This window comes from Meleagris gallopavo, chromosome 5, assembly GCF_000146605.3.
Source record: "Meleagris gallopavo isolate NT-WF06-2002-E0010 breed Aviagen turkey brand Nicholas breeding stock chromosome 5, Turkey_5.1, whole genome shotgun sequence".
Taxonomy (NCBI): Eukaryota; Metazoa; Chordata; class Aves; order Galliformes; family Phasianidae; genus Meleagris; species Meleagris gallopavo.
Genome location: NC_015015.2, coordinates 531012 through 554133, shown reverse-complemented (window position 1 = coordinate 554133; position 23122 = coordinate 531012). Strand labels below are relative to the sequence as shown.

The 23122-nt window shown below is 39.3% G+C and overlaps 1 protein-coding gene across 5 annotated transcripts in view; it reads left to right on the top strand.

Moving 5' to 3' along the window:
• Window positions 1-22175, top strand: part of HIPK3 (homeodomain interacting protein kinase 3) — a 90215-nt gene extending 68040 nt beyond the window's left edge. For 3 of the 5 annotated variants that reach the window (XM_010710679.3, XM_019615201.2, XM_019615199.2), the window contains exons 3-16: window positions 3579-3702; window positions 6435-6554; window positions 8196-8282; window positions 8552-8736; window positions 9527-9686; window positions 10021-10144; window positions 13054-13175; window positions 13343-13467; window positions 13574-13735; window positions 14536-14832; window positions 15679-15819; window positions 17071-17306; window positions 17553-17680; window positions 19198-21541. In XM_010710679.3, coding sequence (XP_010708981.1) covers window positions 3579-3702; window positions 6435-6554; window positions 8196-8282; window positions 8552-8736; window positions 9527-9686; window positions 10021-10144; window positions 13054-13175; window positions 13343-13467; window positions 13574-13735; window positions 14536-14832; window positions 15679-15819; window positions 17071-17306; window positions 17553-17680; window positions 19198-19674 — 2488 coding nt within the window. In that variant the 3' untranslated portion in view covers window positions 19675-21541. Of the gene's footprint in view, window positions 1-3578; window positions 3703-6434; window positions 6555-8195; window positions 8283-8551; window positions 8737-9526; window positions 9687-10020; window positions 10145-13053; window positions 13176-13342; window positions 13468-13573; window positions 13736-14535; window positions 14833-15678; window positions 15820-17070; window positions 17307-17552; window positions 17681-19197 lie in introns of all 5 variants that reach the window. The other 2 variants (XM_019615200.2, XM_010710678.3) reach the window with 1 other exon arrangement.
• Window positions 22176-23122: the final 947 nt, after the last annotated feature.

The following is a 23122-nucleotide window of genomic DNA, read 5'->3' as shown; positions in this document are numbered from 1 at the left end:
AAATTGCTGCCCTTTTGATGACTTTGTTGCATTGGTATTTATTGTAATGATTACTGAGTTGTACCCAGAGCAGATGAATTATTAGGCATTGTGAAATGAAACAGTGGTACGAAGGGATAGTAATGTTCGGTTTATATGAGAACAGTATGTATTTTGTCTTGTGTTCTTATGTTAGAAATGTTGTCTGCATTTGCCTTCAACTATGCAAATATGTAGAAGCCAAAATTTATGGAGAACCAGTATTAAATTTTTGACTCAGAGTACTTAACGTTTTCAAACTTAAAATGCAATATTGCAAAAGAATGTTGCTGTGAAACTGGTAATGAAGAGGTAAGCTGCCAGAATTCCCAGTGTTCAGCATCTCTGGAATATTAAGTAGCAGCCGGGGAGAGGAAGTGGCTCTGCTTTCCTCATAAGGACCTGTTGTTGTCAGCTGCCAGTGTGGAGGTTGGTGGCAAAAGGTTTTGGTCTTGGAAAGAACAGCCATGTGTTGAAAGGAGTGGGAGCTGTGAGGGGAGGAGGGCTATTTGTGTGCCATAAATAAGCAGCACCACGTGGCAGGCACTGGTACCAACCGCCTTTGTGCTGCCAAAGAGAAAGAAAAGTAAAACCTGCCACACGGTGATTGTGATTTCTTTGATGTGCGAGGAGGTGTGCTTGCTGCAAGGCCCTCGGTGAGAACACGTCTGGAGGATTATTTCTGCATTCAGCAGAATTTTACATACACGAGCACTGCTAGGAAGCTGTTTTATTGTAGTTTATACTGTTGTTCAGTTCTTCTGTGTGCATTATCTGCTGGTTTTTAGCTTTTTCATTTACTGGTTGCTTGACATCGGAGTTCTGACCAGTGTTTTCTGGATAATGATCATTGGAAATGACTTAGACTTCTTCCACTTTTTGTCTTGAGGTGTTATTGATTCTTGCTCTTTTCTCTTTGTAACTCCAGTGTAAGGGTTGGAGGAGTTCTTGTTCAGCTGAATTTTTGTTTCGCTTCTGCCTTTTTGAAAATCCTCTTTTATTTCACTTTTCTTCACATTTGTTTATTTTGTTGCTTTGTTCTAAGCTGGCTAACACTGAACCTCACTCATTTTCTGAGGAGTTCAGGTCATTAAGCCAATTAATAAAAGAAATGGTGTGGGTTTTTTTTTCCTCATAAGCTTGCAAGATAGACATGGTATAGTATGTACATTTGTGATCTATGGTGGAATCGGTACAAGTGTTACCATCCAAATGAGGCCGAAGCAAATACTCATTTGCATCTCCCACCTATGTGAGTATTGATGGCATTTGGAAAAGCCTGCTTCAGGAGAGATGGATTGAGTGGTGCTGCACCAAGGGAGAAAGAAGCGTTTCGGGTCTTTCCAGCCGGGAGTTGTGGTTGTGTGAAGTAGATGTTTCTGGAAGGGTGTGAGGGGCCCGGCTCCGGCCCCCTCCGTGCCTGTGGCACTCACGGCGGGATCGCAGAGCTCCAGGTTGCCCATGAAGAACTTCTGGATGATTATGTTTGGAAATACAGTAAAAGCTTTCTGCTTTCTGTCATTGTGTCTGCCCGTATCCTCCTTTTATTTGCAATCCTATCCCTCAAAAGAGATGAGGGACAGACTGACTGACGGTGGCTATTTTTGTGCGGCCCGCATATTGACTGTTGGGTAAATATAAGAGGTTTCTGCAGAGCTTATTTTAGCAGAAGCATTTGTTAAAGTGGCTGTATCCATAGGCTGTGTGTATGTTCATTAACTATTCGGAGCTGTAACACAATACGACAAAAGGAAGCATATTTTCACAGGGATCTGTAACAACAGGGTGCAGCGGGGCATCCAGCCAACGGTTGAATGCAGACGTTTCTTACTGCTATTTCCAGTCTTTTGGCATGTGGATATATTAAATTTATTTCTCAGATAACAAAACTAGCTAATACTTAATGCGGTGTCGTGATCCTGCATTGCAAAAATACATGTTTAAGCTCTAGAAGTTAAATGTAACCAAGTCTTTGGATACAGTGGAAAACTGAGCCTCTCTAGTTTCCCCGCCGGTGACAAGATTCGTCCCTCATGTAACTGCACCCAGTCTGGTTTGTGAGCGGAGTGAGAAGCTAAGCATCGGCACAAATGGCAAGTGCTAACATTTCACAAAATGTCCTGCCCTGTCAATTTCTTATCACTGCGAAGTCTCAAATTTTTCCCATAGCGGAAGCCTTGGGATTTTTGCTGGACGAAGATGGGGCAGAATTTCAGGAGCCTTTCCCATGATGAGCATCTGTCTCTCTCTGGAGCTAAGTTTGGCAGACTTAAGCTGTAGCACAGGTGGGCCTGGAGGCTGGGCCCATAGGTACGTCAACGTTTGTGTCTGGCCAACCTTGCTGCTCTTAGGTCATAGGCATATCAAAAGTCAAGAGGATGGTTCAGCTCCTGGCTGCCATCCAGCTACAAAGTAGCTGTGTCCCAGTATAGCGTGAGGGAGGAATTTCTCCCAGTATGGCATGAAAACAGCAATTTGTTCCCGAGACGGTGCGTTTCCATGAACTAAAGGGTGTTTTGTTAAAGGTAAATATGAGAGAAGGTAAATTAAATATATAGGAATTTATTACATTAAGAGGTTGTTTTGCTTGTGGAATATTAAAATGGCACAGCAACGTGTGCTGAAGTACAACATTTATAAGCTCTTACGCAGATGAGCAATCAGGATTTTTCTCAGCAGCCTGTAACGTGATCGCTTGAATGCTGCCGTTCAGCCCAGTAATGTGAATTATTGTGTTGGTTTTAATTGTCTTCGTGCTGCTCTGTCACATGCTAACAACAGATTGTAATTTTAAAACTAAATCACATTATAGCTTGAGCAAACTGGGGGGAAGGCTTAAAAAGAGCAAATGTAATTAAAACTGATGTCTGTGGAATACTTGAGTTTTGTTCAACGTGAACAGAAATGTTAAAAGCCCCTTAGCAGCTGTGTCAATACCAATTTTTCTACTTGTTGACTAGAGAAACACATTTCAGTGCTGTTGTTTAAGTAATTCACATTTGTTTTAAGTGGAAGAAGTAAGACCTGATGTATTTAGCTGCTGCGGTGGTGTCATTGAAGCGGTTTAAGAATGGCTCAGCTTGTATTAATTTGAGAGTATAAGGGATTTACAGTTATGTAATTAAATTGATATTTTAAGTAACTTGAGTGTACTTCCCAGTTTAGAAGCGTGCAAGTGTATTTTCAGATAAAATTTTGTTGTTTTTCGTTTTGACACAAATGGCTGTATTTTCTTTTGAATATAGTTACAGGTGTACAGCTTGGAGCAAATGAATCTCTCAGGACGTGCTGGAGGAAAGGCAAAAACATTGAATCCATTGTGTTCTCTTTTTCAGGCATATCGCTTATTTTCACGTACATGGGAAGCAAACTGATAAATAACATTTCAGAGCAACTGAATTCTTAGAGCAGGTTATGTAGACGAAGAAGAGTGTAGGTTGTGATGTTATGGTTTTAATGAAGTGATTTGTGTTTTCAAATAATGGATGGTTTTGACACTGGATTTTGAAATGTCTTTTTTTCCCCGAGGAAAAAATCCAATAACCGTATTTAATTTGCAGAGCACCAGAGATCATACTGGGATTGCCGTTTTGTGAAGCCATAGACATGTGGTCATTAGGGTGTGTGATTGCAGAGCTGTTTCTTGGATGGCCACTGTACCCAGGAGCACTGGAATATGACCAGGTAGTAGAAAAACTTTCACAAGCATATGCTCACTTTATGCAATTTAAGTATTTCAGATCCTTAAACTCAGAATTTCTGATGCTAATAACATGCCCTATTAAGTAATATTTCTTCAAATCTGTTGGATGCTTTTAATTTAGTGTTAATTATTCTAGAAACATGAATCCTGTTTCTAGAATGAACTGTATATTACGCTGCTTTTCTGAATTGAACTTCAAATTTTTTTCCCCTCTATCTTGTAAAATAAATGTTGGCATTGAAGCTGATTTATTTGATGGGAAACTAAAGTTTGAGGACACCACTGTTGCTTTATAGTCTTCCTCTTAATTGCCAAGAATGGGGTCGAGTCTGGAAATCTTGTTCAGATGCTCATATTTGGAGAGAGAGGTCTTATCTTTAATGTAACGTGGAAAGTTGGTAGTAATATAATCAGAATTCTAATTTCTCTATCACTTTTGAACTTTGAAAGCAAAGAAGGCTCCTGAAAATCCCAGTTGTAACAAGACTGGCTTATTATTAACTTCTGCATCTTTGATTCATTGTGCATTTGAGGGGCAGTTCCTCCAACACATAGGTTTTAGATTATTCTGATCCTCATCTGCGTATCCAAGACTTCTGGCTCTCTGTGCCTAAAGACTGGAGTTACTTCTAGAAAAGTCTTTTTTGTCAAAATCACTGTCAGGAAATATATTGATTTTGTGTTGATTTTGTAACATTTCATTTTATTGTTTCCCCTGTTGATACAACATTCAGTGTTTCCTGGGTAGGAAGTGAGCTGTGAGTGGAACACGGATTGATGTTGACTGGTATGTAGAAGATATTTATGAACTGTATTGTTCTTAAAATAGAGAAGGAAAGAGGAGAAAAATAACAGCAGTGTAATTTATTGCATTCTTTAAGGAAAAAGTGAAGACATCTATTTTTGAAATTATTTGAAATACCCTCTCAGAGATTGACAAGAGCTTGGCAAACCTATTTATTTACTATTTTTAAAAGAAACTGCAGAAGAAAACCTGGACACGTAAGAAAGGTCACAACGTATAATTTCCAGAATTACCTCCACTCTTGCCCCCCGTTGCTGTAAGTAACAGCTCGTAGGAGTGCTGCTTTGGAGGAGGAAGCCGTAAGCCCTCTTGACGTCCTGATGGAAGTGCCACATACAGGTCGACGCTGCTCCCGGATGTCTGATGTGGCTTTGGACCATGTTGCCTGTCATGTAGGATGGAGCTGGGATTTCAGTGATCAAAAATTCTGCCCAGGCCCCGATTCTGTCCTCAAATTGACTTGTGATTCGTCATGATGGCAGAAATCCATTAGCTGTGTCCAGGCCTCTGACTTTGGGGCTTTCCACTTGTACTGCTCTCTGTACAGTCTCATCATTAGGAGAATCTTTTTAGAGTAGCATGGAATCTTAGTTTAAAAACAAACACAACACAACAACAAAACCATCTTCTTTCTCCCACTGCAGCAATCTTGTATATGGAAAACAGGCAAACAAAATTTATAGACAGCCTCATCAGTTGAGTTTGCTATCAGTTGATAACTCGATATATCAGGTTGGTTCTCACTCTGGAACAGGAGCTGTCCCCACCAGTGATGGCCTTGTTTTAGGCAGGCTTGTCATCGTGCTCAGCCATGTCTGCAAAATTTTCTGCAGAAAAATCTGCTTTAGTATTTCACTCAGTGCACGTGAGTACCACAGCTGTAGGAGATGGCTTTCAAGGTATTTCCCTTCCTTCTGGTGTATGATGTCACCTAGTGAATGAACAGGCAAGCACTGTTAGAAGTGCTTAGGTAGTAAGTAAACAATCTAGAAATATTTATGATTGACTGGATTTGTCTTTACTCCATGATGTCAAGAATTATGGACTTTCCATTTCCCATCAGTTTTCTTCCTCTCAGATGCTTCTAGCTCCTATACTGACCATCAGACTCCTCTTCTGATATTTTCTTGCTTTGTCCTTTTGATTTCCCTTTCTTCCGTTCTCTGGGACTCCCCAGCTGCTCCAGATTTTCCAAGCTCAGCCTTACACTGACTGCACCTCCGTGCAGGCATGTGGTATGGGACTGTGCCCAATTCTCTTCTAAAATAAATGAGTGATAATCATTTCAGTGAACAAAAGCACCTGTCTTGGAGACAAAGCTGCTCCATTCCTATTGCGTTCCGTGCTCATTCTCTGAGATTAGCAGAGCATCTCTGGCTGTCAGGAGACTGTACGTGCTCTTGCTTTTTAAGTGAAACCTTTGCTTGAAATGTACGTGTGTCAGATGCACAGAATGATAATGGGACAGAAATGTGAAGGATTTTGTAGAGCTATATAATGAGAGTATGCAAAAAAAAACCCATCAGTAATCTGTGTACAAAATTCTGTACACAAGCAAATCTCTAGTGCCAGTTTTCATATTTAGAATTAGTGCGTGATATTTAGGATTAGAGTGGGTTGAGGATGACAGCCGTTCTCCTCAGGTCCTCGTATCTGTGACTGAACTTGAAAAGCTTGCTTATATAGGTCGCTTCAGCGGTTTGTTTCTGTGTAGCTGCCCCCAAAAGAGTGAAGAAACAGTATCAAGCATTCAGTTTTACTTTTTTCTCCTGTGTAAGATGTAGCTGTTAAAGTCCAGGTGTTTTTTGTCGCTGTTTTTCTTTAGGTGAAATAAATTTTTAACTTGTGTGGTTCATATTGTAAAAATGAGAGCTAAACTCTTTGCTGCATTTCTTTTTTCTTCCTCAGATTCGTTACATTTCTCAGACTCAAGGTTTGCCAGGAGAACAGTTGTTAAGCATGGGGACGAAAACTGCAAGATTTTTCTGTAGAGAAACAGACGCACCATATTCTAGTTGGAGATTAAAGGTAAGCAGTGTAATACAGTAGAAAGCAGCTAAACCAAAAAGGCCAAGATTTACTAGAGTAGCATTAGCTGCCTTCCACATCTCCGGTGATATATTTTTTTTGTCCCCACTCTGTATCTCTTCCATTTTTCCCCCTTCCCTGCCTCGTTCCTAAAACCCAGCACTTCAGACCCCTTAAGCAGTGCTGGTCAGCAGGCACGTGTGCCTGGCTGCAGCCCAGGCTTCACGTTAAGCCTTGTATTTCTGGAGGCACTAAATGAGGTTTTTCTCTTGCTTAGTCACAGATTTTCACTTCACTTTATAGAATTTGTCTCTGAGGCCCAAACTGCTCTTAGCGAGTTCTTCAGAAGTGATTTCAGGATCAGAAGTCCTAGGAGAAAGGAGGACAAGAAACAACATGATTCACTTGCTTCAGATTTCGTACTACAACAGTCTTTGTTGGCCGAAAGCTACAGTACAATGAAAGTAGACAAAATAAGTCTGTTTTTATGGTCTGTCTACCTTGCTTCTCTCTAAGCAACTTTACGTGACTATAAACACTTAAAACCCCTATGCAAAGATAGTTTTTGGTAAATTGGATTGCTTCACTTTGCTGTTCCACAGAGTTTACACAGAGCTTGAGGAGTAACGAAGCAGTTACTATTGACATAAAGCCTCTGAAGTAACAAACAGCTGACAAGCTCAAAGGCCCAGATTGCATAACTTCCCATAAAGTGGCAAATGCACAGTGTGCAGTGGGCTGAGTCGCTGGGGCTGCTGCTGGCCCTGGAGGAATGAATATTGCTGGGGTCACCCTGTTTCAGGATTCTCTCATTACACTGCTGCGATTATTCCGTTAGAAAAGAAATAAGTTCACGCTGTTGATGGAGTGATGGCAGTGTGCATCTGGCTTTTCTGTGTTAGAATCTAAACGAGTCCTTTATGCAAACAGCCCTCTTCAGTTTTAGGAAGTTCCATTTCTCCCATCAGGCTCAATGACGCCTTGGGGGAAGGAAGAGGTTTTGGTATGGAGCAGTAATCATTACTCAGAGTTTTCAAAGTTAATTTCAGAAAATTTCCTGTAATCTGCGTGTTTGGGGAAAAAGAAAAAGAAAATTCCTTGCAGAGCTAACTTTAATCACACAACATGGTAAAGCCAATGAAATTGAACAAAGTCTGACTATTCTTTTTCCTTCAGTGATACGGTGTTACTGCCGGTTGGAATGAAAGGTCTGAATTTAAGGACATGTGTACACGGTAACACATGAAGTAATAGAAAACCTGTGACATATAATAACATACATTTTGTATACACATACACACACAAAGACCGTTAGCTAACTTTTTGCTAGGCTTTTAATGCTTCCTGCATGGTTCACAAATCTGTTGTAATCCAGTACTGTGCTAAATTAGATGTAAAATTCAATGCTTTCATATTTCAATTTAGAAAATGTAAGTAGTCAGCAATTAAGCATATAAAAAACTCAAATATGTAATTGAATTATTTTTTGTTTTTTTTGTTAATCGGGCTTCTTAGGCCTGTAAATGTTTAAACGTGCTCAGGAGTTGGAGATGTTAAGTTTTTTTTGATTGTTCTCTATTGCCGATGTCTAAATTCAAGTCTGCTTTTTTTTTTTGTCTTTTTTGTCTTTTCTTTTTTGAGACTTTGGAAGAGCACGAGGCAGAGACAGGTATGAAGTCTAAAGAGGCCAGGAAGTATATTTTCAACAGTTTGGATGATATAGTGCATGTGAGTATTCATGACTCCTTTCTATGCAAAAGGGAGGATGGGAATAATTATTTTGGTTTGGGACTGAACATCTTTTAGACCGTTATTTTGTTCTCAATCTTATCCATCTACATATGTTGTGCTGGGGAAGATATCCAGCTGTGTCAGTTTGTCTTTCTAGAAAGATGTTCCTTTGTCATTGTTCGTGTTAAGCAGTGGTACTTGTCCAGTAACAGAAGGAATCAGACCAACGTGGATGTCTTGTGTCTGCCTGTTTTGTTCAACGCCAGGTGAACATGGTGATGGATTTGGAAGGAAGTGACCTGTTGGCAGAGAAGGCAGACAGGAGGGAATTCGTCAGTCTGTTGAAGAAAATGTTGCTGATTGATGCTGATTTAAGAATCACTCCAGCTGAGACGCTGAACCATTCTTTTGTTACCATGAAGCACCTCCTCGATTTTCCTCATAGCAACCAGTATGTACCAAAGGTCTTATGTCTGTGTTGTGGCGATTCGTGTGTGTGGTACTGTTGTTCCATCTGCTGTCAGAGCAAAAAATCTTCGGTCGTTTCTGTAACATCTTAGGGAATTCTTTCAAGTGCTTGCAATGTTACATCCACTAGGTCAAAGGAAGTGTTTGAATGACTTTTTATTTTCTGAAAAGCAACATTAAACCAATGGAATTTTAAATTGTCTTTTATATGTGTGGATTATAAAAATCCAACACTGCAGAAATTTGGGGTTTGATTCTTAGAAGTATAACGAGACAGTTCTTGTCAGTCGTTGAGCACTAGGGTAGGCACTTCTTTTTGAAATGGACTTGGTCCTTTCTTTTGTGCAGTGGCCGACATAGAATATATTGAGAGCTTTTTTGCACTTCTGGACCTAGATCTTTCAGTGTGCATTTCCAGAAGTGCCAGCATTTCAGGGAAGGAAGAAGCTTTCCGTCCCTTTAAGTTGTTATCTTGCTTGTATCCAGCTGTTAGAACAGTGTTAGGTGCAAGGAGCAGGAAATTGCAAGGTTCTTTTATTATTGTTTTCTTTTTTTTTAACTTTAGTTTCAAAACATACATTAAGAAGTCTTGACTTGGACGTAGTAACAGCACAACTTCTGTGATGCTACTGCTTCTGTGCGTGATGCCACTCTGTGAAACTGGCAGCTGGGGGCTTTGAGCTTTTTTTTCTTGTTCTGTGGATTTGTTACGTACATTTAAGTTGCATGCAATTCTACTTAAAGCAAACCAAAATTTTTTCTGTCTGTAACAGAGTAAAGTCCTGTTTTCACATCATGGATGTTTGCAAGTGCAGATCAAATTTATATGACCTAAGCAACCGCAATAAAACATCGCTTATGAGACCAGTTGCCTCAGGCAGTGCAGCTAATCTGACTGCAAGCTTCACCAAAATTGGCCCATTAAGAAGCCAGGTAAAAACGTTTTTATATTCTGGTGTGTGTGTGTGTGTGTGTGTGTGTGTGTGTGTGTGTGTGTGTGTGTGTGTGTGTGTGTGTGTGTGTGTGTGTGTAAGAAACCAAACAAACTTGGTTTAGAATCCCATACATTTCCAAACTGCAACAAGCTGGAATTGTTGTAGTAGAGCACTGTTGTACTGCAGTGCCCTCCCGTGGCAAGATGGAAATGCTTCCTGTCAAATGGCTTTGAAGTTTCCATTTTCATAAGACTACTTGAGCCTTTTATTATACTAGCTAATGGGCCATGTTCACGGTTATAATGGTGCCTGTGTTTAACCTGCTTCCTCAGGCTTTAACTGCATCTGCACACTCAGTTTTGCACCAAGGAATACCACTGCAGGCAGGAACTGCTCAGTTTGGTTGCAGTGACATTTTCCAGCAGACACTGATTATATGTCCTCCGACTCTTCAAGGTATGTTTAACTGTTAGCTCCTGAAATACGTGTGCTGCTGTCTCCTTTAGCAGTACTTGGGTTTTCCACTATATCTACTTAAGCTATATATTAAAGGAATTAATTCTGTTTAAAAAATAAAAATAAATTAAAAAAAATAGTGTATGAGTCAGAATCAGATACTTTGCACCTTCTCACTCTTCCTCTCCCTCTCCTTCTCTCCCCTGTTGCATTTACATACATATATGCCCATACATATATCGGAATAAAATAGAGACACAAGATGTGGAATCCTAAAACAAGAAGGGAGGGTGTTCTAAAATAAAACATGAGAAGAAACAAGAAAGATGAGGAGAGTATCAATGTTGCTGCAACTATATCCCTTGGATATAGTTATCCCTATATCCCTAGGGATATAGGATATCCTAGGGACAAGGGTAAGAAACTATAACTCTTCTTGTCCTAAATTGTGCTGGGTGATTGGCAGAACATTTAACAAAACGTTTAGAATTTTGGGGCTTTATTTAAGGATGTGGCTGCCCATGTAAATGGTATCAGGTACGCTGTCCTATGATTAACACCAGTCAGAACAACTATATAGAACAGTTGCAATATTCTGCTGGTTAAAAAACTTGCAACTGAATCTTTGAGAGCTTTGATTGTTTTGTCCTGTGAGGAAGTAACGATGCTTGACTGAACTCTTCCTTTACTACAAGGGTAAAATTGACTTGAGTATACGTTTTTCTATATGTAAAGAAATAATTGGCTGAGGACTTAATTATCCGAAACAGTTGAAAGACAGTAGGGTGGAAGGGCTTGTAGAGAAGCGTTTCTGTAAGGTAGAAAATGACAGATAAAGATCTGCATCTCTGGGAAGGTACATGCAGTGTAGGTGACCTCTATTTCCCAAACAAATTTCTTTGCATAATGCAAGCAGATGTCTTATTGCTTAGGGGTCTTGAAAACTTTGGTTTGATTGCAGCACACATCAGTCAAAAACTGTGGGCTTTTTTCTGTTTATAGTTGGCAGATCAGAGAGGAGCTGATGGAAAGCAGCTTTCTTATTCTAGGAACAGTCATTTATGGATAGGGAAAGGTAGTTTATATTGTTTGCTTATTAACTGAGTTTGCTTGTAGGCTTCCATGCCCAAAAATGCGATTTGGCTGTCTTGATAATGTTCAACTTCGCTATAGAGATCAGATCTTGAAATGATACATTTGATTGTAAGGTTTTTCTTAATATGATTTTATAACTTTTCGCTTTTCACTTAAACTGAGAACCCAGGAAGTCTTTCTCTCTTTAGATAAAGACAGAAACAACAGACTTTCTCAGTAATGTTACGTGTGTATTTTTAATATGATGGTAAATGTCCAAACTGAAGTTCTGCTACAGCTTGAATAAAGGGAATTTATTGGTTTCATCACGTAAGTGACAAGCTGAGTTGCTGGTATGGAGGGAAAGGGATATTAATGGGGTCTGGCACCTCTTCAAATTTTTCTCTGCTTGGCTACTCTGTCAAATATCTTAAGTGCTAGGTCTTGCTACTCCTGGCAGACTTAAGATGTTACTGTTGTGGGTGGCTGTGTGGAAAAGAAATTAGTCAATGGCATTTCAAAATTTAAAGCTTTTGACAGCATGGTGATAACTTAGTGTTGTTTTAATGACACGATAGTATTGCATCTGTTGAAGATTTTCCTTCTTCCTGCATTTTAAAGACAATAAAAGAAAACATATAGTCTTTACAGCTGTAAAACACGTGCAGTCTAATGGCTGTTTGTGAGGGTGGATGGTGATAGGACAAGGGGGAATGGTTTTAAACTGAGACAGGGGAGGTTTAGGTTGGATATGAAGAGGAGGCTTTTCAGCCAGAGGGTGGTGAGGCACTGGAACAGATTGCCCAAGGAGGCTGTGGATGCCCCATCCCTGCAGGCATCCAAGGCCAGGCTGGATGTGGCTCTGGGCAGCCTGGGCTGCTGGTTGGCGACCTGCACACAGCAGGGGTTGGAATGAGATGAGCACCGTGGGCCTTTTCAACCCAGGCCATTCTGTGATTCTATGATTTATTTCATTGTTCTGTAGTAGTTACCTCCAAACACCCACTGCTTAGGCTTTGGTGAAGTCACAGGATGCAAATGAAATTAGTATATTCTTCTAACCGCTGCTTTCTTTAAGCATAACTGTTCTGTTGCATTATCTCCTTTAAAAAAAATCTTTTTAGTTGATTAACATTATTAACTGTAATGTTGCTACATGTCTGTTAGTTTCCCTTAAGTGAGGTTTGTATAGAGCACAAGATGCATCTTTTTGCTATAACATGCTTGTGATAGTATTCCAACAGTACAACACTTGGCATTATTTTTATTGAATTAAGAGAATATTTGGTGCGTATGGAGAAATTACAGAAAAATTCACGTTGTTTTTACAAAAGAGGTGGTAACAAATAGGGGTGTTATACACATGACTTTGTTTATTACAAGAGCTGGGAGGAATGGGTTTCATCCAGCTGGAAATAGTGTGTGAGAAATGCAGGAGTTGGTGGGAATGGTTGAAATTCAGTTTTGCTTATTTTTGTAATGCTTCCTTGCAAATGTGTTTTATTTAATTTGCGATAAGAAAAATGCTGAGCTTTGCGAAACCTGCTGCCGAAGTCATTGCACTTTCTAGTAGTCTGTCTTCAAATAGTAGGTGTTGGCAGTTCTTTCTGGAAATACGAGATAAAATATTTGTGCAGCTGAGCACTGACACAAAAATCATTTAAGTGTTACACTGATGGTATTTGGCTTGGAAAGCCTGAGTTAGGGGATCAGATCACATCAAGACAAAACAGCAAAATGTTACTAAGATATTCTTTATGTTTGCACTTTGCTCCGAAATTATTCAAGACTGACGTTTTGCTTAAAGCCTGGCTATGTGTTTTTCTTCCTGATAGGAATTACAACAAACCACAGTAAACCCACAAGTTTCTCCTTGAGGGTGGACAACGCCGTTCCCTTGGTGACCCAGGCCCATGCAATTCAGCCACTGCAGATTCGAGCAGGAATCCTTTCTCAGGTTGGTTTCCTTGAAAATAAAAATGTGATTTGTTTTTACTACTAGTTAACAAGTATTTTTAAATGAACATTGTTTCGGTAATACTCTGTAAAGTTCTACTGCAATTCCTGTTCTGTATTGTGCTGAGCTCCAAGCATCTCTGTTAGCTCTTCTCTGCTTCACGGCAGACATGGTCAAACCACACCCAGCAAATCCTGGTTCCTGCGTGGCAGCAAGTGGCACCAGTGGCAGCCCCTGCAACATCTCTAGCTTCTGATCCTGTGGCTGGCCCACAGAGGCTTGGAGACTGGGGGTAAGTCTGCACATTTTGCGCAGTACCCTACTGGTACTGGTTTAGCAAGATTGATGGATGGATGCAATACAAATGACTTGGTTTAAAACCTTCTATTTTTCCATAGGAAGATGATTACCCAGGGCACTCATTACAACTCAGTGATGCCGCAGCCTCTTTTAACACATCAAATAACCTTTTCTGCCCCACAGCCAATTAGCGTGGGCATTGCACATGTTGTCTGGCCTCAGCCTGCAGCTACCAAGAGGAATAAACTGTGTCAGAACAGGTTGGTAGAATTTCTCTAGCATTCAAAGGCAGTATGTCTGTAATTGCTGTTCAGTGGGTAGGGGCTGTGGAAGTGCCTGTTTGTTAGTGGGGGGAAAAATGTCTTTTGGGAAAATTTGTCCTTTCTGCTCTGATTATTCAGTGTTATTTTTGGTAATACAGACTAGATGGAAAAATATTTGCAGTAGCAAGAGATTTTAGTTCCTGTTAATAAGTTTCTGCCTATCATGATAGCAAAGTTGTCTTTATCGCCTTTGGGAAAGTATGAGAATATACTGAGGTAGCTCTAATGAGATATTTCTGAGCTTATATGCATGAGGAAATGCAAGGTTTAGAGAACTAAAAATAAGGAGATACTGAATAATAAGATTGCAGTATGCCTTACGATCACCTTAAGAGCAGTCTTTCTTTCACTGGTGGCCAAAAATACTTCAGCTACTTGCTGAAAAAAATACTATCTCACTGCCATGTAAAGCATTTGTGAAGGTGTGGGTTTTCTCTTTTTTCCCTAACAAAAATAAAGTAAAGGAACGGGATTTTCAGTTTTGTTGCAAAATTTACTCTTAGATCTTGCTTTGGATGCTGTGATGCAGCTTCTAATTAGCATGTTTCTGATTCTTTTTTAATTGATGTCTAAAATTATAAAGCCAAGTATTCATCACTCTGATGAATGTTTTGTGTTTTTCATTTTTTGGAAATTGGTGTTTTAGCCAACTTCTTTTTTCTTTTTCTTAAATAGTACAGTTTTCAGATCCGTTGGCAGAAATTCAGTAAATGTGAAATGGTGTATTTTCTTGACAGGAGCAATGCGTTGCAAAATACCAATATCCAAAATTCAGCCTTTATATCTCCAAAGATAATTAACCTGAAGGCTGTAAAGAGAATAAGCTGTATAGAAGCACAGGACAATCATAACTCGGATGGACGGGAGAGGAACTGCTGCGAGGCGTCGGTCAGGCTGGACCCTGCTTCATCCCTTTCCAACAAGCAGCGACAGGCTATCTTCATTGCGGGCTCCCCCAGCCCTGCAGTCAGTGTCATCACCATCAGCAGCGACACCGATGAAGATGACTTAGGTCAAACACGTTCTCTGAGAGAGTAAGAGTGATCTTTACATCCATGAAGTCCTGCTTGCATCTAGCTGCTTTAATGCATGCAGAAGATAAACAGTGCCCTTTAATCAAGTTGCACTGGAAAGTCAGCTGTGTAGCACGCAAAAAATACTTCAAAAATTCTTACTTGTTAATCTTTTGTAAGACATTTAACAAGGAAACAGGTTGACTGTTTTTTGGTAACAGGCTTTCAAAATAGAGTACTTTCAGGTTCAGCTTTTTTCTTTAATACTGCCACATCTTATATTTGTATTGAAGATTAATCTTCTGGCTTTGTATGACTGATGTCAGTGCTCTACAGTAGCATCTCGTAGATAACATCACAAGATAAGGGTCAGAAACAACTTATGCAGTTTGAAGACGTGTGCCCTTGAGTACAAAAGCAGGGACTGAGCATGGTCTCTGAGAGGATTTTTCTTTATAAAGCTGTAGAAGAAAGATTTTGTTTTAAATAAGGTCCTGAGAGTTTAACGTTTGTTTGAATTTATTTTCCCTTGTTACGAATTTTGAACAGGAGGAACCTCACTTACAGTAAAAACTATACGTACTTGTTTGTAACGAATCAGCGTAAGATTATTTAGTAGATTTCAAAAAACGCATGGTTAGTGTTAATCTGGAATTTCCAGAGGAACTTTCAAGGAGTTTCAAGTCTGATTCGGATGTTCTAAAGAAGAACAACAAAAACAACCAATTGGATATTCATTTAGATTATTTAGGAGATCTTTTCTAAGACTTGAGCTACTTCTATTCCATAGTAACTGCTAGGACAGTGGCATTTAGGAGGAACAAATGAGTGACTGGGTGTTTGTTTGCTTTCTTTTCTGTGTGCTAGGTGCAAAGGTAGCCTTGACTGTGAAGCCTGCCAAAATACTCTGAATATTGACCGTGTCTGTTCTCTAAGCAGTCCTGATAGCACTCTGAGCACGAGCTCCTCGGGGCAGTCCAGTCCATCTCCTTGCAAGAGATCCAACAGGTAAAAGTTGTGGTCTTTTCAGTAAAAAGAAAGATCCTGACAGACTCAGTGGACTCAGTTTATTAAAAAAGGAAAAGAAGTGGTGTTGTCCTGCAGTTACACAGCACAGGCTTTTCCATTATCCTTTTTGCTTCATTGGAAGTTTTCAGAATACCAGATGAATGGAAGTTGCAGGGAAAACACAGAAATGTCATTTCCAACTTACTTTAGAATGAGAACCTTTCAAACTGACAAAATTAAGTAAAGCAAAGTAGGATGTTACAGATTTGAAGTTAGCAGGATATCTTGAATTTTTCCTCTCCCATTCTCATAATGTGAGCTGTGATGACGCTGGTGCCTTTTTCTGCTACCAAGCTAAAGCTTGTTCATATGAGCTGCTTCATGTCCAGTTCAAGCCTTCATTTTTGCATATTATTCAAAATACGGTTTTAGAAAAATTTGCACTGTAACTCTGAACTAATTTATTGCGTTCTTGGTAGAGTACCAGGCAGCTTGATGCTAAAGCACAGACTGTGTGACACTTACAGTGCACGGTCCTGGCTCTTGCTGTCCATTTAATTCATGCCTGGCATAGTCCCAGTTGAGGACCATATTTTCTGGTAGTACTTGATAGTAGTTTCTCAGATTGTGTATTACATGCTGTTAGAAGAATAGGGTATGTGGTTCTGGTACCACTGATCTGACTGTGATCATGCCTTTGACAGCTCTTATTGTCTTCACACATTTACCAATACAAATGCATAACTTCAGTGTTAGCAAAGGCTGGTTCCTGGGCTCCACCTCCTGCCCCTTCCAGCTGCTCTCATAGAAGCAGTTTTTGAACAAATGAGTTTGTGCCACCTGATCAGCATTGCGCAGATACCAGAAAAGCTACTGGAAGCTTTTGTGAAGAAATAACCTTCAACCTTTTACTTGGCCTAAAAAATACAATTGTCAGGTGAACTGTAAGTTCAAGCTTACCTTAAAAAAAGAAAATAAACAAAAAACAATTCAGAAAAGGAGGTGAAAGATGCGTATCTAAATCTTTGTGTAGAAGTTATAGCCTTTCTCTGAACCATTAAATTTGTGGGTGGAGTGAGTCTTAAATGTTCAGCTGCCATCTTGAATGCCCGTACTTGTGTAAGTGAAATGTAACATTCACTTTTCAGTCATTTCATTTATGTAAATGTTGTGTTATTTTAAAAAGTGTCTGTATCATGACAAATAACATTATGTTATTTGTTTTAATGCATTACATTTATTTTTTGGTAGTATGTCAGATGATGAACAGGAAAGTGGATGTGATACAGTGGATGGTTCCCCAACTTCAGACTCTTCAGGACACGACAGCCCGTTTGCTGAAGATAGCTTTGTAGCTAATACCAACAAAAATAAGGAAGCAAGAGCATCAGTTAATTCTGAAACCAAACCAGCTGTTTGCACAGTAGTGGTGCCACCAATGAGTCTTGAAAGCAGGTTACGTCTTGATGAACAGATGGTGAACACAGGTGAGTGAGTGAAGGTGGTTTTTGCTTTCTATATCAGTAGACAAAAGTGGGATGTGAATAATTTATTCAGTAGCCATACTTAGGTAGATTTCCTCTTGTATCTGCTAATCTGCAGTAAATGCTTGAATTAATGTATCGTTTTATTGTTTCCCTCTGTATGCTGAAGCAAATGAAATTTTGTCTTTGAATTGTTAGAAGAGAGTAAAGACAACAAAAGCGTAACGTTGTTCATTTGTATCTTGGAAGATGCTACTTGTCAGCCATTGAAAAACGGTCGGTCTGTCCTGGGAAGGAAAACCCAGTCTTCTGCTGTGGGAAACCGTCAGCAAAAACTGGCATCAGCATTCCATCAGCAACATTTAAACTTCAGCCAGGTATGTGCACTCGCTTATATCACAGAAGAAGTTGTTTGTTTCCAAGCACACTGACTGCCTGCACTTTCAGCTGGAATAAATAGCAAACGCAGATTTTCAACGACTCGATCGCAGAGCTGTTCGAATCTTGAAATGGATTTCAGCTTGCACAAGTCATAAGCACGAGACATTGTGAAAAACATTGGTATATTTATTTTCTACGTCTGAATGCTAAAATGCTTATAGTGTGCAGTAAGGAACTGGAGCTGCCTTTCGGTCTTGTTCTGTTAGCAGTGTGCATGAAAGTACTTGTAGTTTGAGTACATAGAGGCAGAGCTTAGCAGAGCCAGCTCTGCCTTACCCTTGCAGTTAGATAGTGAAGCCAGTGGGAAGTAGCTTGTGATCGTAGTTCTGTCCAGTGTTGGAAGATACCCAAGGCTGATCTAAAAGCTATTTTTGTCATTACCTAGTGATGCATTAAATGTGTCTGTTGTGACTGAGAACAGAAGTTGACCTACAGCCTTAAGTTGAAGCTCTTTTAATTAATTAATTTTAAGCTGTAGCTTCACTTGAGCTTTTGGTAAGATACCTGGATATCTGCATTTAATATAAGAACGGTATCTGTTTGCATAAGTCTGGCAGAGTAACGGAATGTTAAATTGTAAGTCAAATATTAAATGCAAGTATGCTACATGTAGATAAGAGGATTTACCAAGAATGACTTGAATAGTTTAGATTGAAAGAAACATTTGGGTGGCGACGCTATCTTCCTTTCCTCATGATTATGCAGAAGGATTGATTTAATTACTTCTAAGCAAACCTTAATGTGATCAGCGCAGCATTAATTTTTAATCTCTTCAGTGGCTGCAGCTACTCAAGCTCCTAGCAGAAATTGTAGGATATTATGTTCATTACAAAAATTTGTGCTGAGCCTTCCTTCTTTGGTAGATGCTCTATGTAGTTTAAAGTCCATGTCACTTAATGGAAGTAATTGATTTTTAGTCTCTGTCTTTATAACTGTAAATGACTGCCACATCTTCCTGTGATCATAGCCTTAGAGTTCTGTTTGCCTAGTTGTCTCAGAAATTTTCAATCCGTTTATTATTTTTCCTGCTCTCCTCTAAAATTTCTCTCCTATTTGTCCTCTTTGTGCCTCATTATGGTGCCCAAACTGAATGCAGCACTTCCAATTGATGCCAAGCCAGTGCTGAGTAGAGTGGAATAAGCACCTTGCTCATGTGATACATGGTATTTCTGTTAAAACAGCCCAGCATGGCATATTATCTTCTTTTTTTTTTTTTTTTTTTTTTGCAAGAGCATTAAAATAACTTGTGTTCTGTTTATCATCTCTTACTGTCAGATTTCCTGTCTGTGCTACTATCTAAATAGCTAATACGTTATTTTTGTTTAAGCATTTAATTATTCCTGTCTCCGTTTCTCTCGATTTTGAGTTGATTAGTTTTAGCGCATTATTCCATTTTTCAAACCGTCTTTCAAGTCAGAGGTATTAAGCCTTGTCCCTTTCTGTGTATGGACAGGTGCAGCACTTTGGATCTGCGCCGCAGGAATGGAATGGGAACTACGCTCATCGCAGGCAGCAGGCCTACATCGCCCCGAGCGTCGCCAGTCACGCTTTCTCCCTTCCACAAGGAAGTCCAAACCCCACCACCGTGCACGCACATCTCTCTGCAGGCACCCACCTGGGAGGACAGCCTGCCATCCTTCCGTACCCATCGTCGGCACCCCTTAGTACTGCTGCACCCGTTGCCCACCTCCTCGCTTCACCGTGTACCTCAAGGCCCTTACTGCAACATCCAACGTACAACATGTCTCACCCCAGCGGTATAGTTCACCAAGTTCCCGTTGGCATAAATCCCCGTCTTTTACCTTCCCCAACCATTCATCAGACTCCGTACAAACCAATTTTTCCACCACATTCGTACATTGCAGCATCACCTGCTTACACAGGATTTCCACTGAGTCCGACAAAACTCAGCCAGTACCCGTTTATGTGAGAACTCAAGTAGAGTATATTGAGGAAGCTCAATGATACGGAAGTTTGACTTAAGAAGAAACATGGTATTTATTAAATATTAGCCATGGCACAACAGGAAAATTATTTTTTTGAATCATGTAGACTTGGGTGCAATTTAAACAACTCTGAGCTTTAAAAAAAAAAAAAAACAAACTCACTTTTAATGTGTTTTGCACATTTGGTATAACTTGTCTTTGGTCATGTTATCTTCTTATATAGTAACTTTAGACAGGTGACTTACGGGAGCAGAAATCTGGTTTTGCTCCTCCTATTTTTTATAAAATTGCCTTCTAACTAGTGCAAGACACGTCTACATTTGGAAGCCATTCAGTGTACAGAATTAGAGCAACAGATGCACATACGTCAGCAGTACAGCGTAGAAGTAACTTGTTTGTATTACGTACCTTGGTGTTTAAATGTTGAGTCACTTATCTAAGAGTTGGGCTGTTGTTCTTCACATTGCATGTGTCTTTTGCATGGGCAAAGAAGCCTAAACATTGCTCTTAAATGTCGTTGTCCTAATAATCTCAGCTGCATTGTAAACTGTTCCCACACATAGTGCCTTAAATATTTGAGGTTGTTAATGTTATTACTTATATATCAATGTTGAGGACTGCAGCACTTAAAAATTCAGATCTGCTGATTTTTTGATAGCGTATTGCTCATTTTGGGTTTTGTGTGGTATGATTTTAGTATTTGGTGTTTTTTCCTTATCGAGAAGGCAGCACGTTTTGCTGTAGCTGAACTTTGCTGTCTTTTTTTTCCCAGAATGATCTAGCTTCAAGAAAAGACTTTAGTAGTGCTTAAGAAAAGTTGATTCAGTAGCTCTCGAGTAGTGACACGCAGCACAGTATTCCATCCTGTTCAGTGGAACTGCAGTACAATCCAAGTAGTCTGTTTGAAAAGTGTTTGTCTAACTGGGTATAATGGAATGTTAGAGGTGCGGTAGGCATGACTGGCTGGGTAATGAGAGAAAAGCCAAGTGCTCATCGACTCATGATGTGGTTTCACCTTAGCTTGAGCGAACCGTGCAGTATTCAGTAACTAGTAGCAGAATATTTACTGTTGAAGCTTGAAGAGATGTGAGTTCTTTGTGTGCAATCTTTCATTTATGCATGGGAGAGATTTGAGTCTTTCTACATACTAGGATTTGTTTCGGCCTGTTGCGGGTGTTTGCTTATTGAATACATTCCGTCAGGGACGTCAGTTACATGCTTCTGGCATTTTGCTTTTCCTTAGGAGGCGTGTCTTTCTGTTTCTCATTTTGTTCAAATGAAGTTGCTTTTGCAGCACCAAAGACTTAATCATCCATTTCCTATAAAAGGTAGCTACTTTTTCATAGACCTCAAGTATACTGTAGTGTAGAGATGGGTTTTAAAGAAGGTATTAAACTGAGGCTGTGTTTTAGCTTATGGGCAAGTAATAAATTGTATCATTTATCTTGAATGTATCATAGATAAGCTGCTATATAATGATTGCCACTTCAGATAGCTGTGAAATTAGGTGATTAACTAGTTCTTTCTTAGCCTTCTAATTTCTGTACAAGTCTAATTACATGAAATAGAAGCCGGGTTTTGGGTTGTTTTTTTTTTATTTTATTTTATTTCTTTTTATCATGTTTGAAGTGTCGTAACTACTATACTGTAAATGAGGAAAGATGATTGCGTATGTTTTTTTGGGGTGTGTTATTTGCATCAGTATTTTATCTCCATTAACTTTGAGCTCATCACTGCATATAAATGGATGTATTGATGTAACTTAATTTTTTTTTTAATGTTTTCATATTGGCATTGTGTAGACACTTAAGAAGCTGCATCTTGCAGGCTTGACTTAACTTTTTTTTAAAACAAAATCTGGAATACAATCTTTGCAATGTTGACTGGAATAAGAGTGCAAAGCATTTGAGTTTAACTCTGTCAATAAGCTAAGAACTGGTAAACTTTTTCTTTACTCCACTAACACAAGCAGTGTTTTATTTAACGAATGTCTGAATGAAATAAATGTGCCTACATTTGATTTATTTTTAAGTAATAACTAAAATACAACAGTATTAGATCATAAAAACAAAATACCAGCAGTACATTTTTAATCACACTGAAAATTAAGAAACCTAACTTTTCCCAAAAGTTTCAGTGTTTTTAGTAATCAACTCTATGCATTTTGTACAAGTATAAATGTATATATAAAGTATGCATTAGAAACTAGGAGCATCCTGATTAATTAGAAATCTTATCAACCTATATATGAAGCCTAAATACACCGAGTCGAGAGCATGCTCTAATTGGATACCCACCTTGCCACTTCCAACTTGTGCTGTATGGTCCAGCAGATTGCTTTTTGTTAGCTCCCTCCTGTTGGGAATTGACACTTTTCTGGTGCTTACTCCATTGCAGGCAATGGACACACCACGAATCACCAATGCAAATGGAGTAAATGAATTTTTTATTGTGATAACAAAAAAAATAATAATAATAAAATAAATAAAAAACACTGCATTGTTTTTTTCCGGGGCCACGGGGATCGTCACAGGTCTGATGTACTTACTGTGCTTTCTTTTTAACGTGCTTAAGGTTTGAAGCTACCGTGCTTGTTAAATTGACACGATTATCTGTTTGTCAGCAGCACCCTCCCCTACGCAGGACAGAGCTGCTGTAAACGTGCCCCACGTTAGGTCTGCTGCTCTTTCTACTTACGGTAATTTGAGGGATGTCTGCATTTCAGTGGGCATAATTGGGATTCTGCCACAGCTGAAATTCAGCCTGCTGGGTGACTTTTCCCCAGTCCTGCAGCGCATCCCAAGGGCGTGGATTCTTGTGTCCAGGCCCCGCCTGCAGGACAGAAGCGTTAGGCAGAGGGCCCGTTCCTGGAGGAGAACAAAAGTCATCCTCTGAGAAGCGTTTATACGTCTTACTGTTTTATTGCCTTTTTAAATAAAACACTGCACGACTACAGAACTGCATACCTGCATATTACTTTAATTTGCAAGATTTTGTATGAATTTCTTGTGTTCGGTTTTTAACTTCAGGGTGTTTTATTGGTCAAATATGCTACTGTATTAACTTTTTTTTTTTTTTTGGGTTTTAATTTTTAAACTTTCTGTTTATACTGCTAATTAACTTGGTTTGTGTTAAGCAAAAGTTAAATCACACTGCAAGCTGTAGGAAGACTTGTTCTAGGATTGCCCAGTGATAAAGACTTGATTAATGAGTTTGAACTGTTACTGTTTAACAATTTGTAGACTCGTGGCTTTCTTTTTCTCTTTTTTTCTTCTGTTCTTTTTTTGTTTGTTTGTTTGTTTGCTTTGGATTTCTATGCTACACTAGTTCGCCATGTAGCAATTGCACTGTGCAATATTACAATATGAGGACTGGGAAAATTTTTTATGGATGTAATGTCTCTTACAGTTTGCGATAGTAATTCTTTCTAGT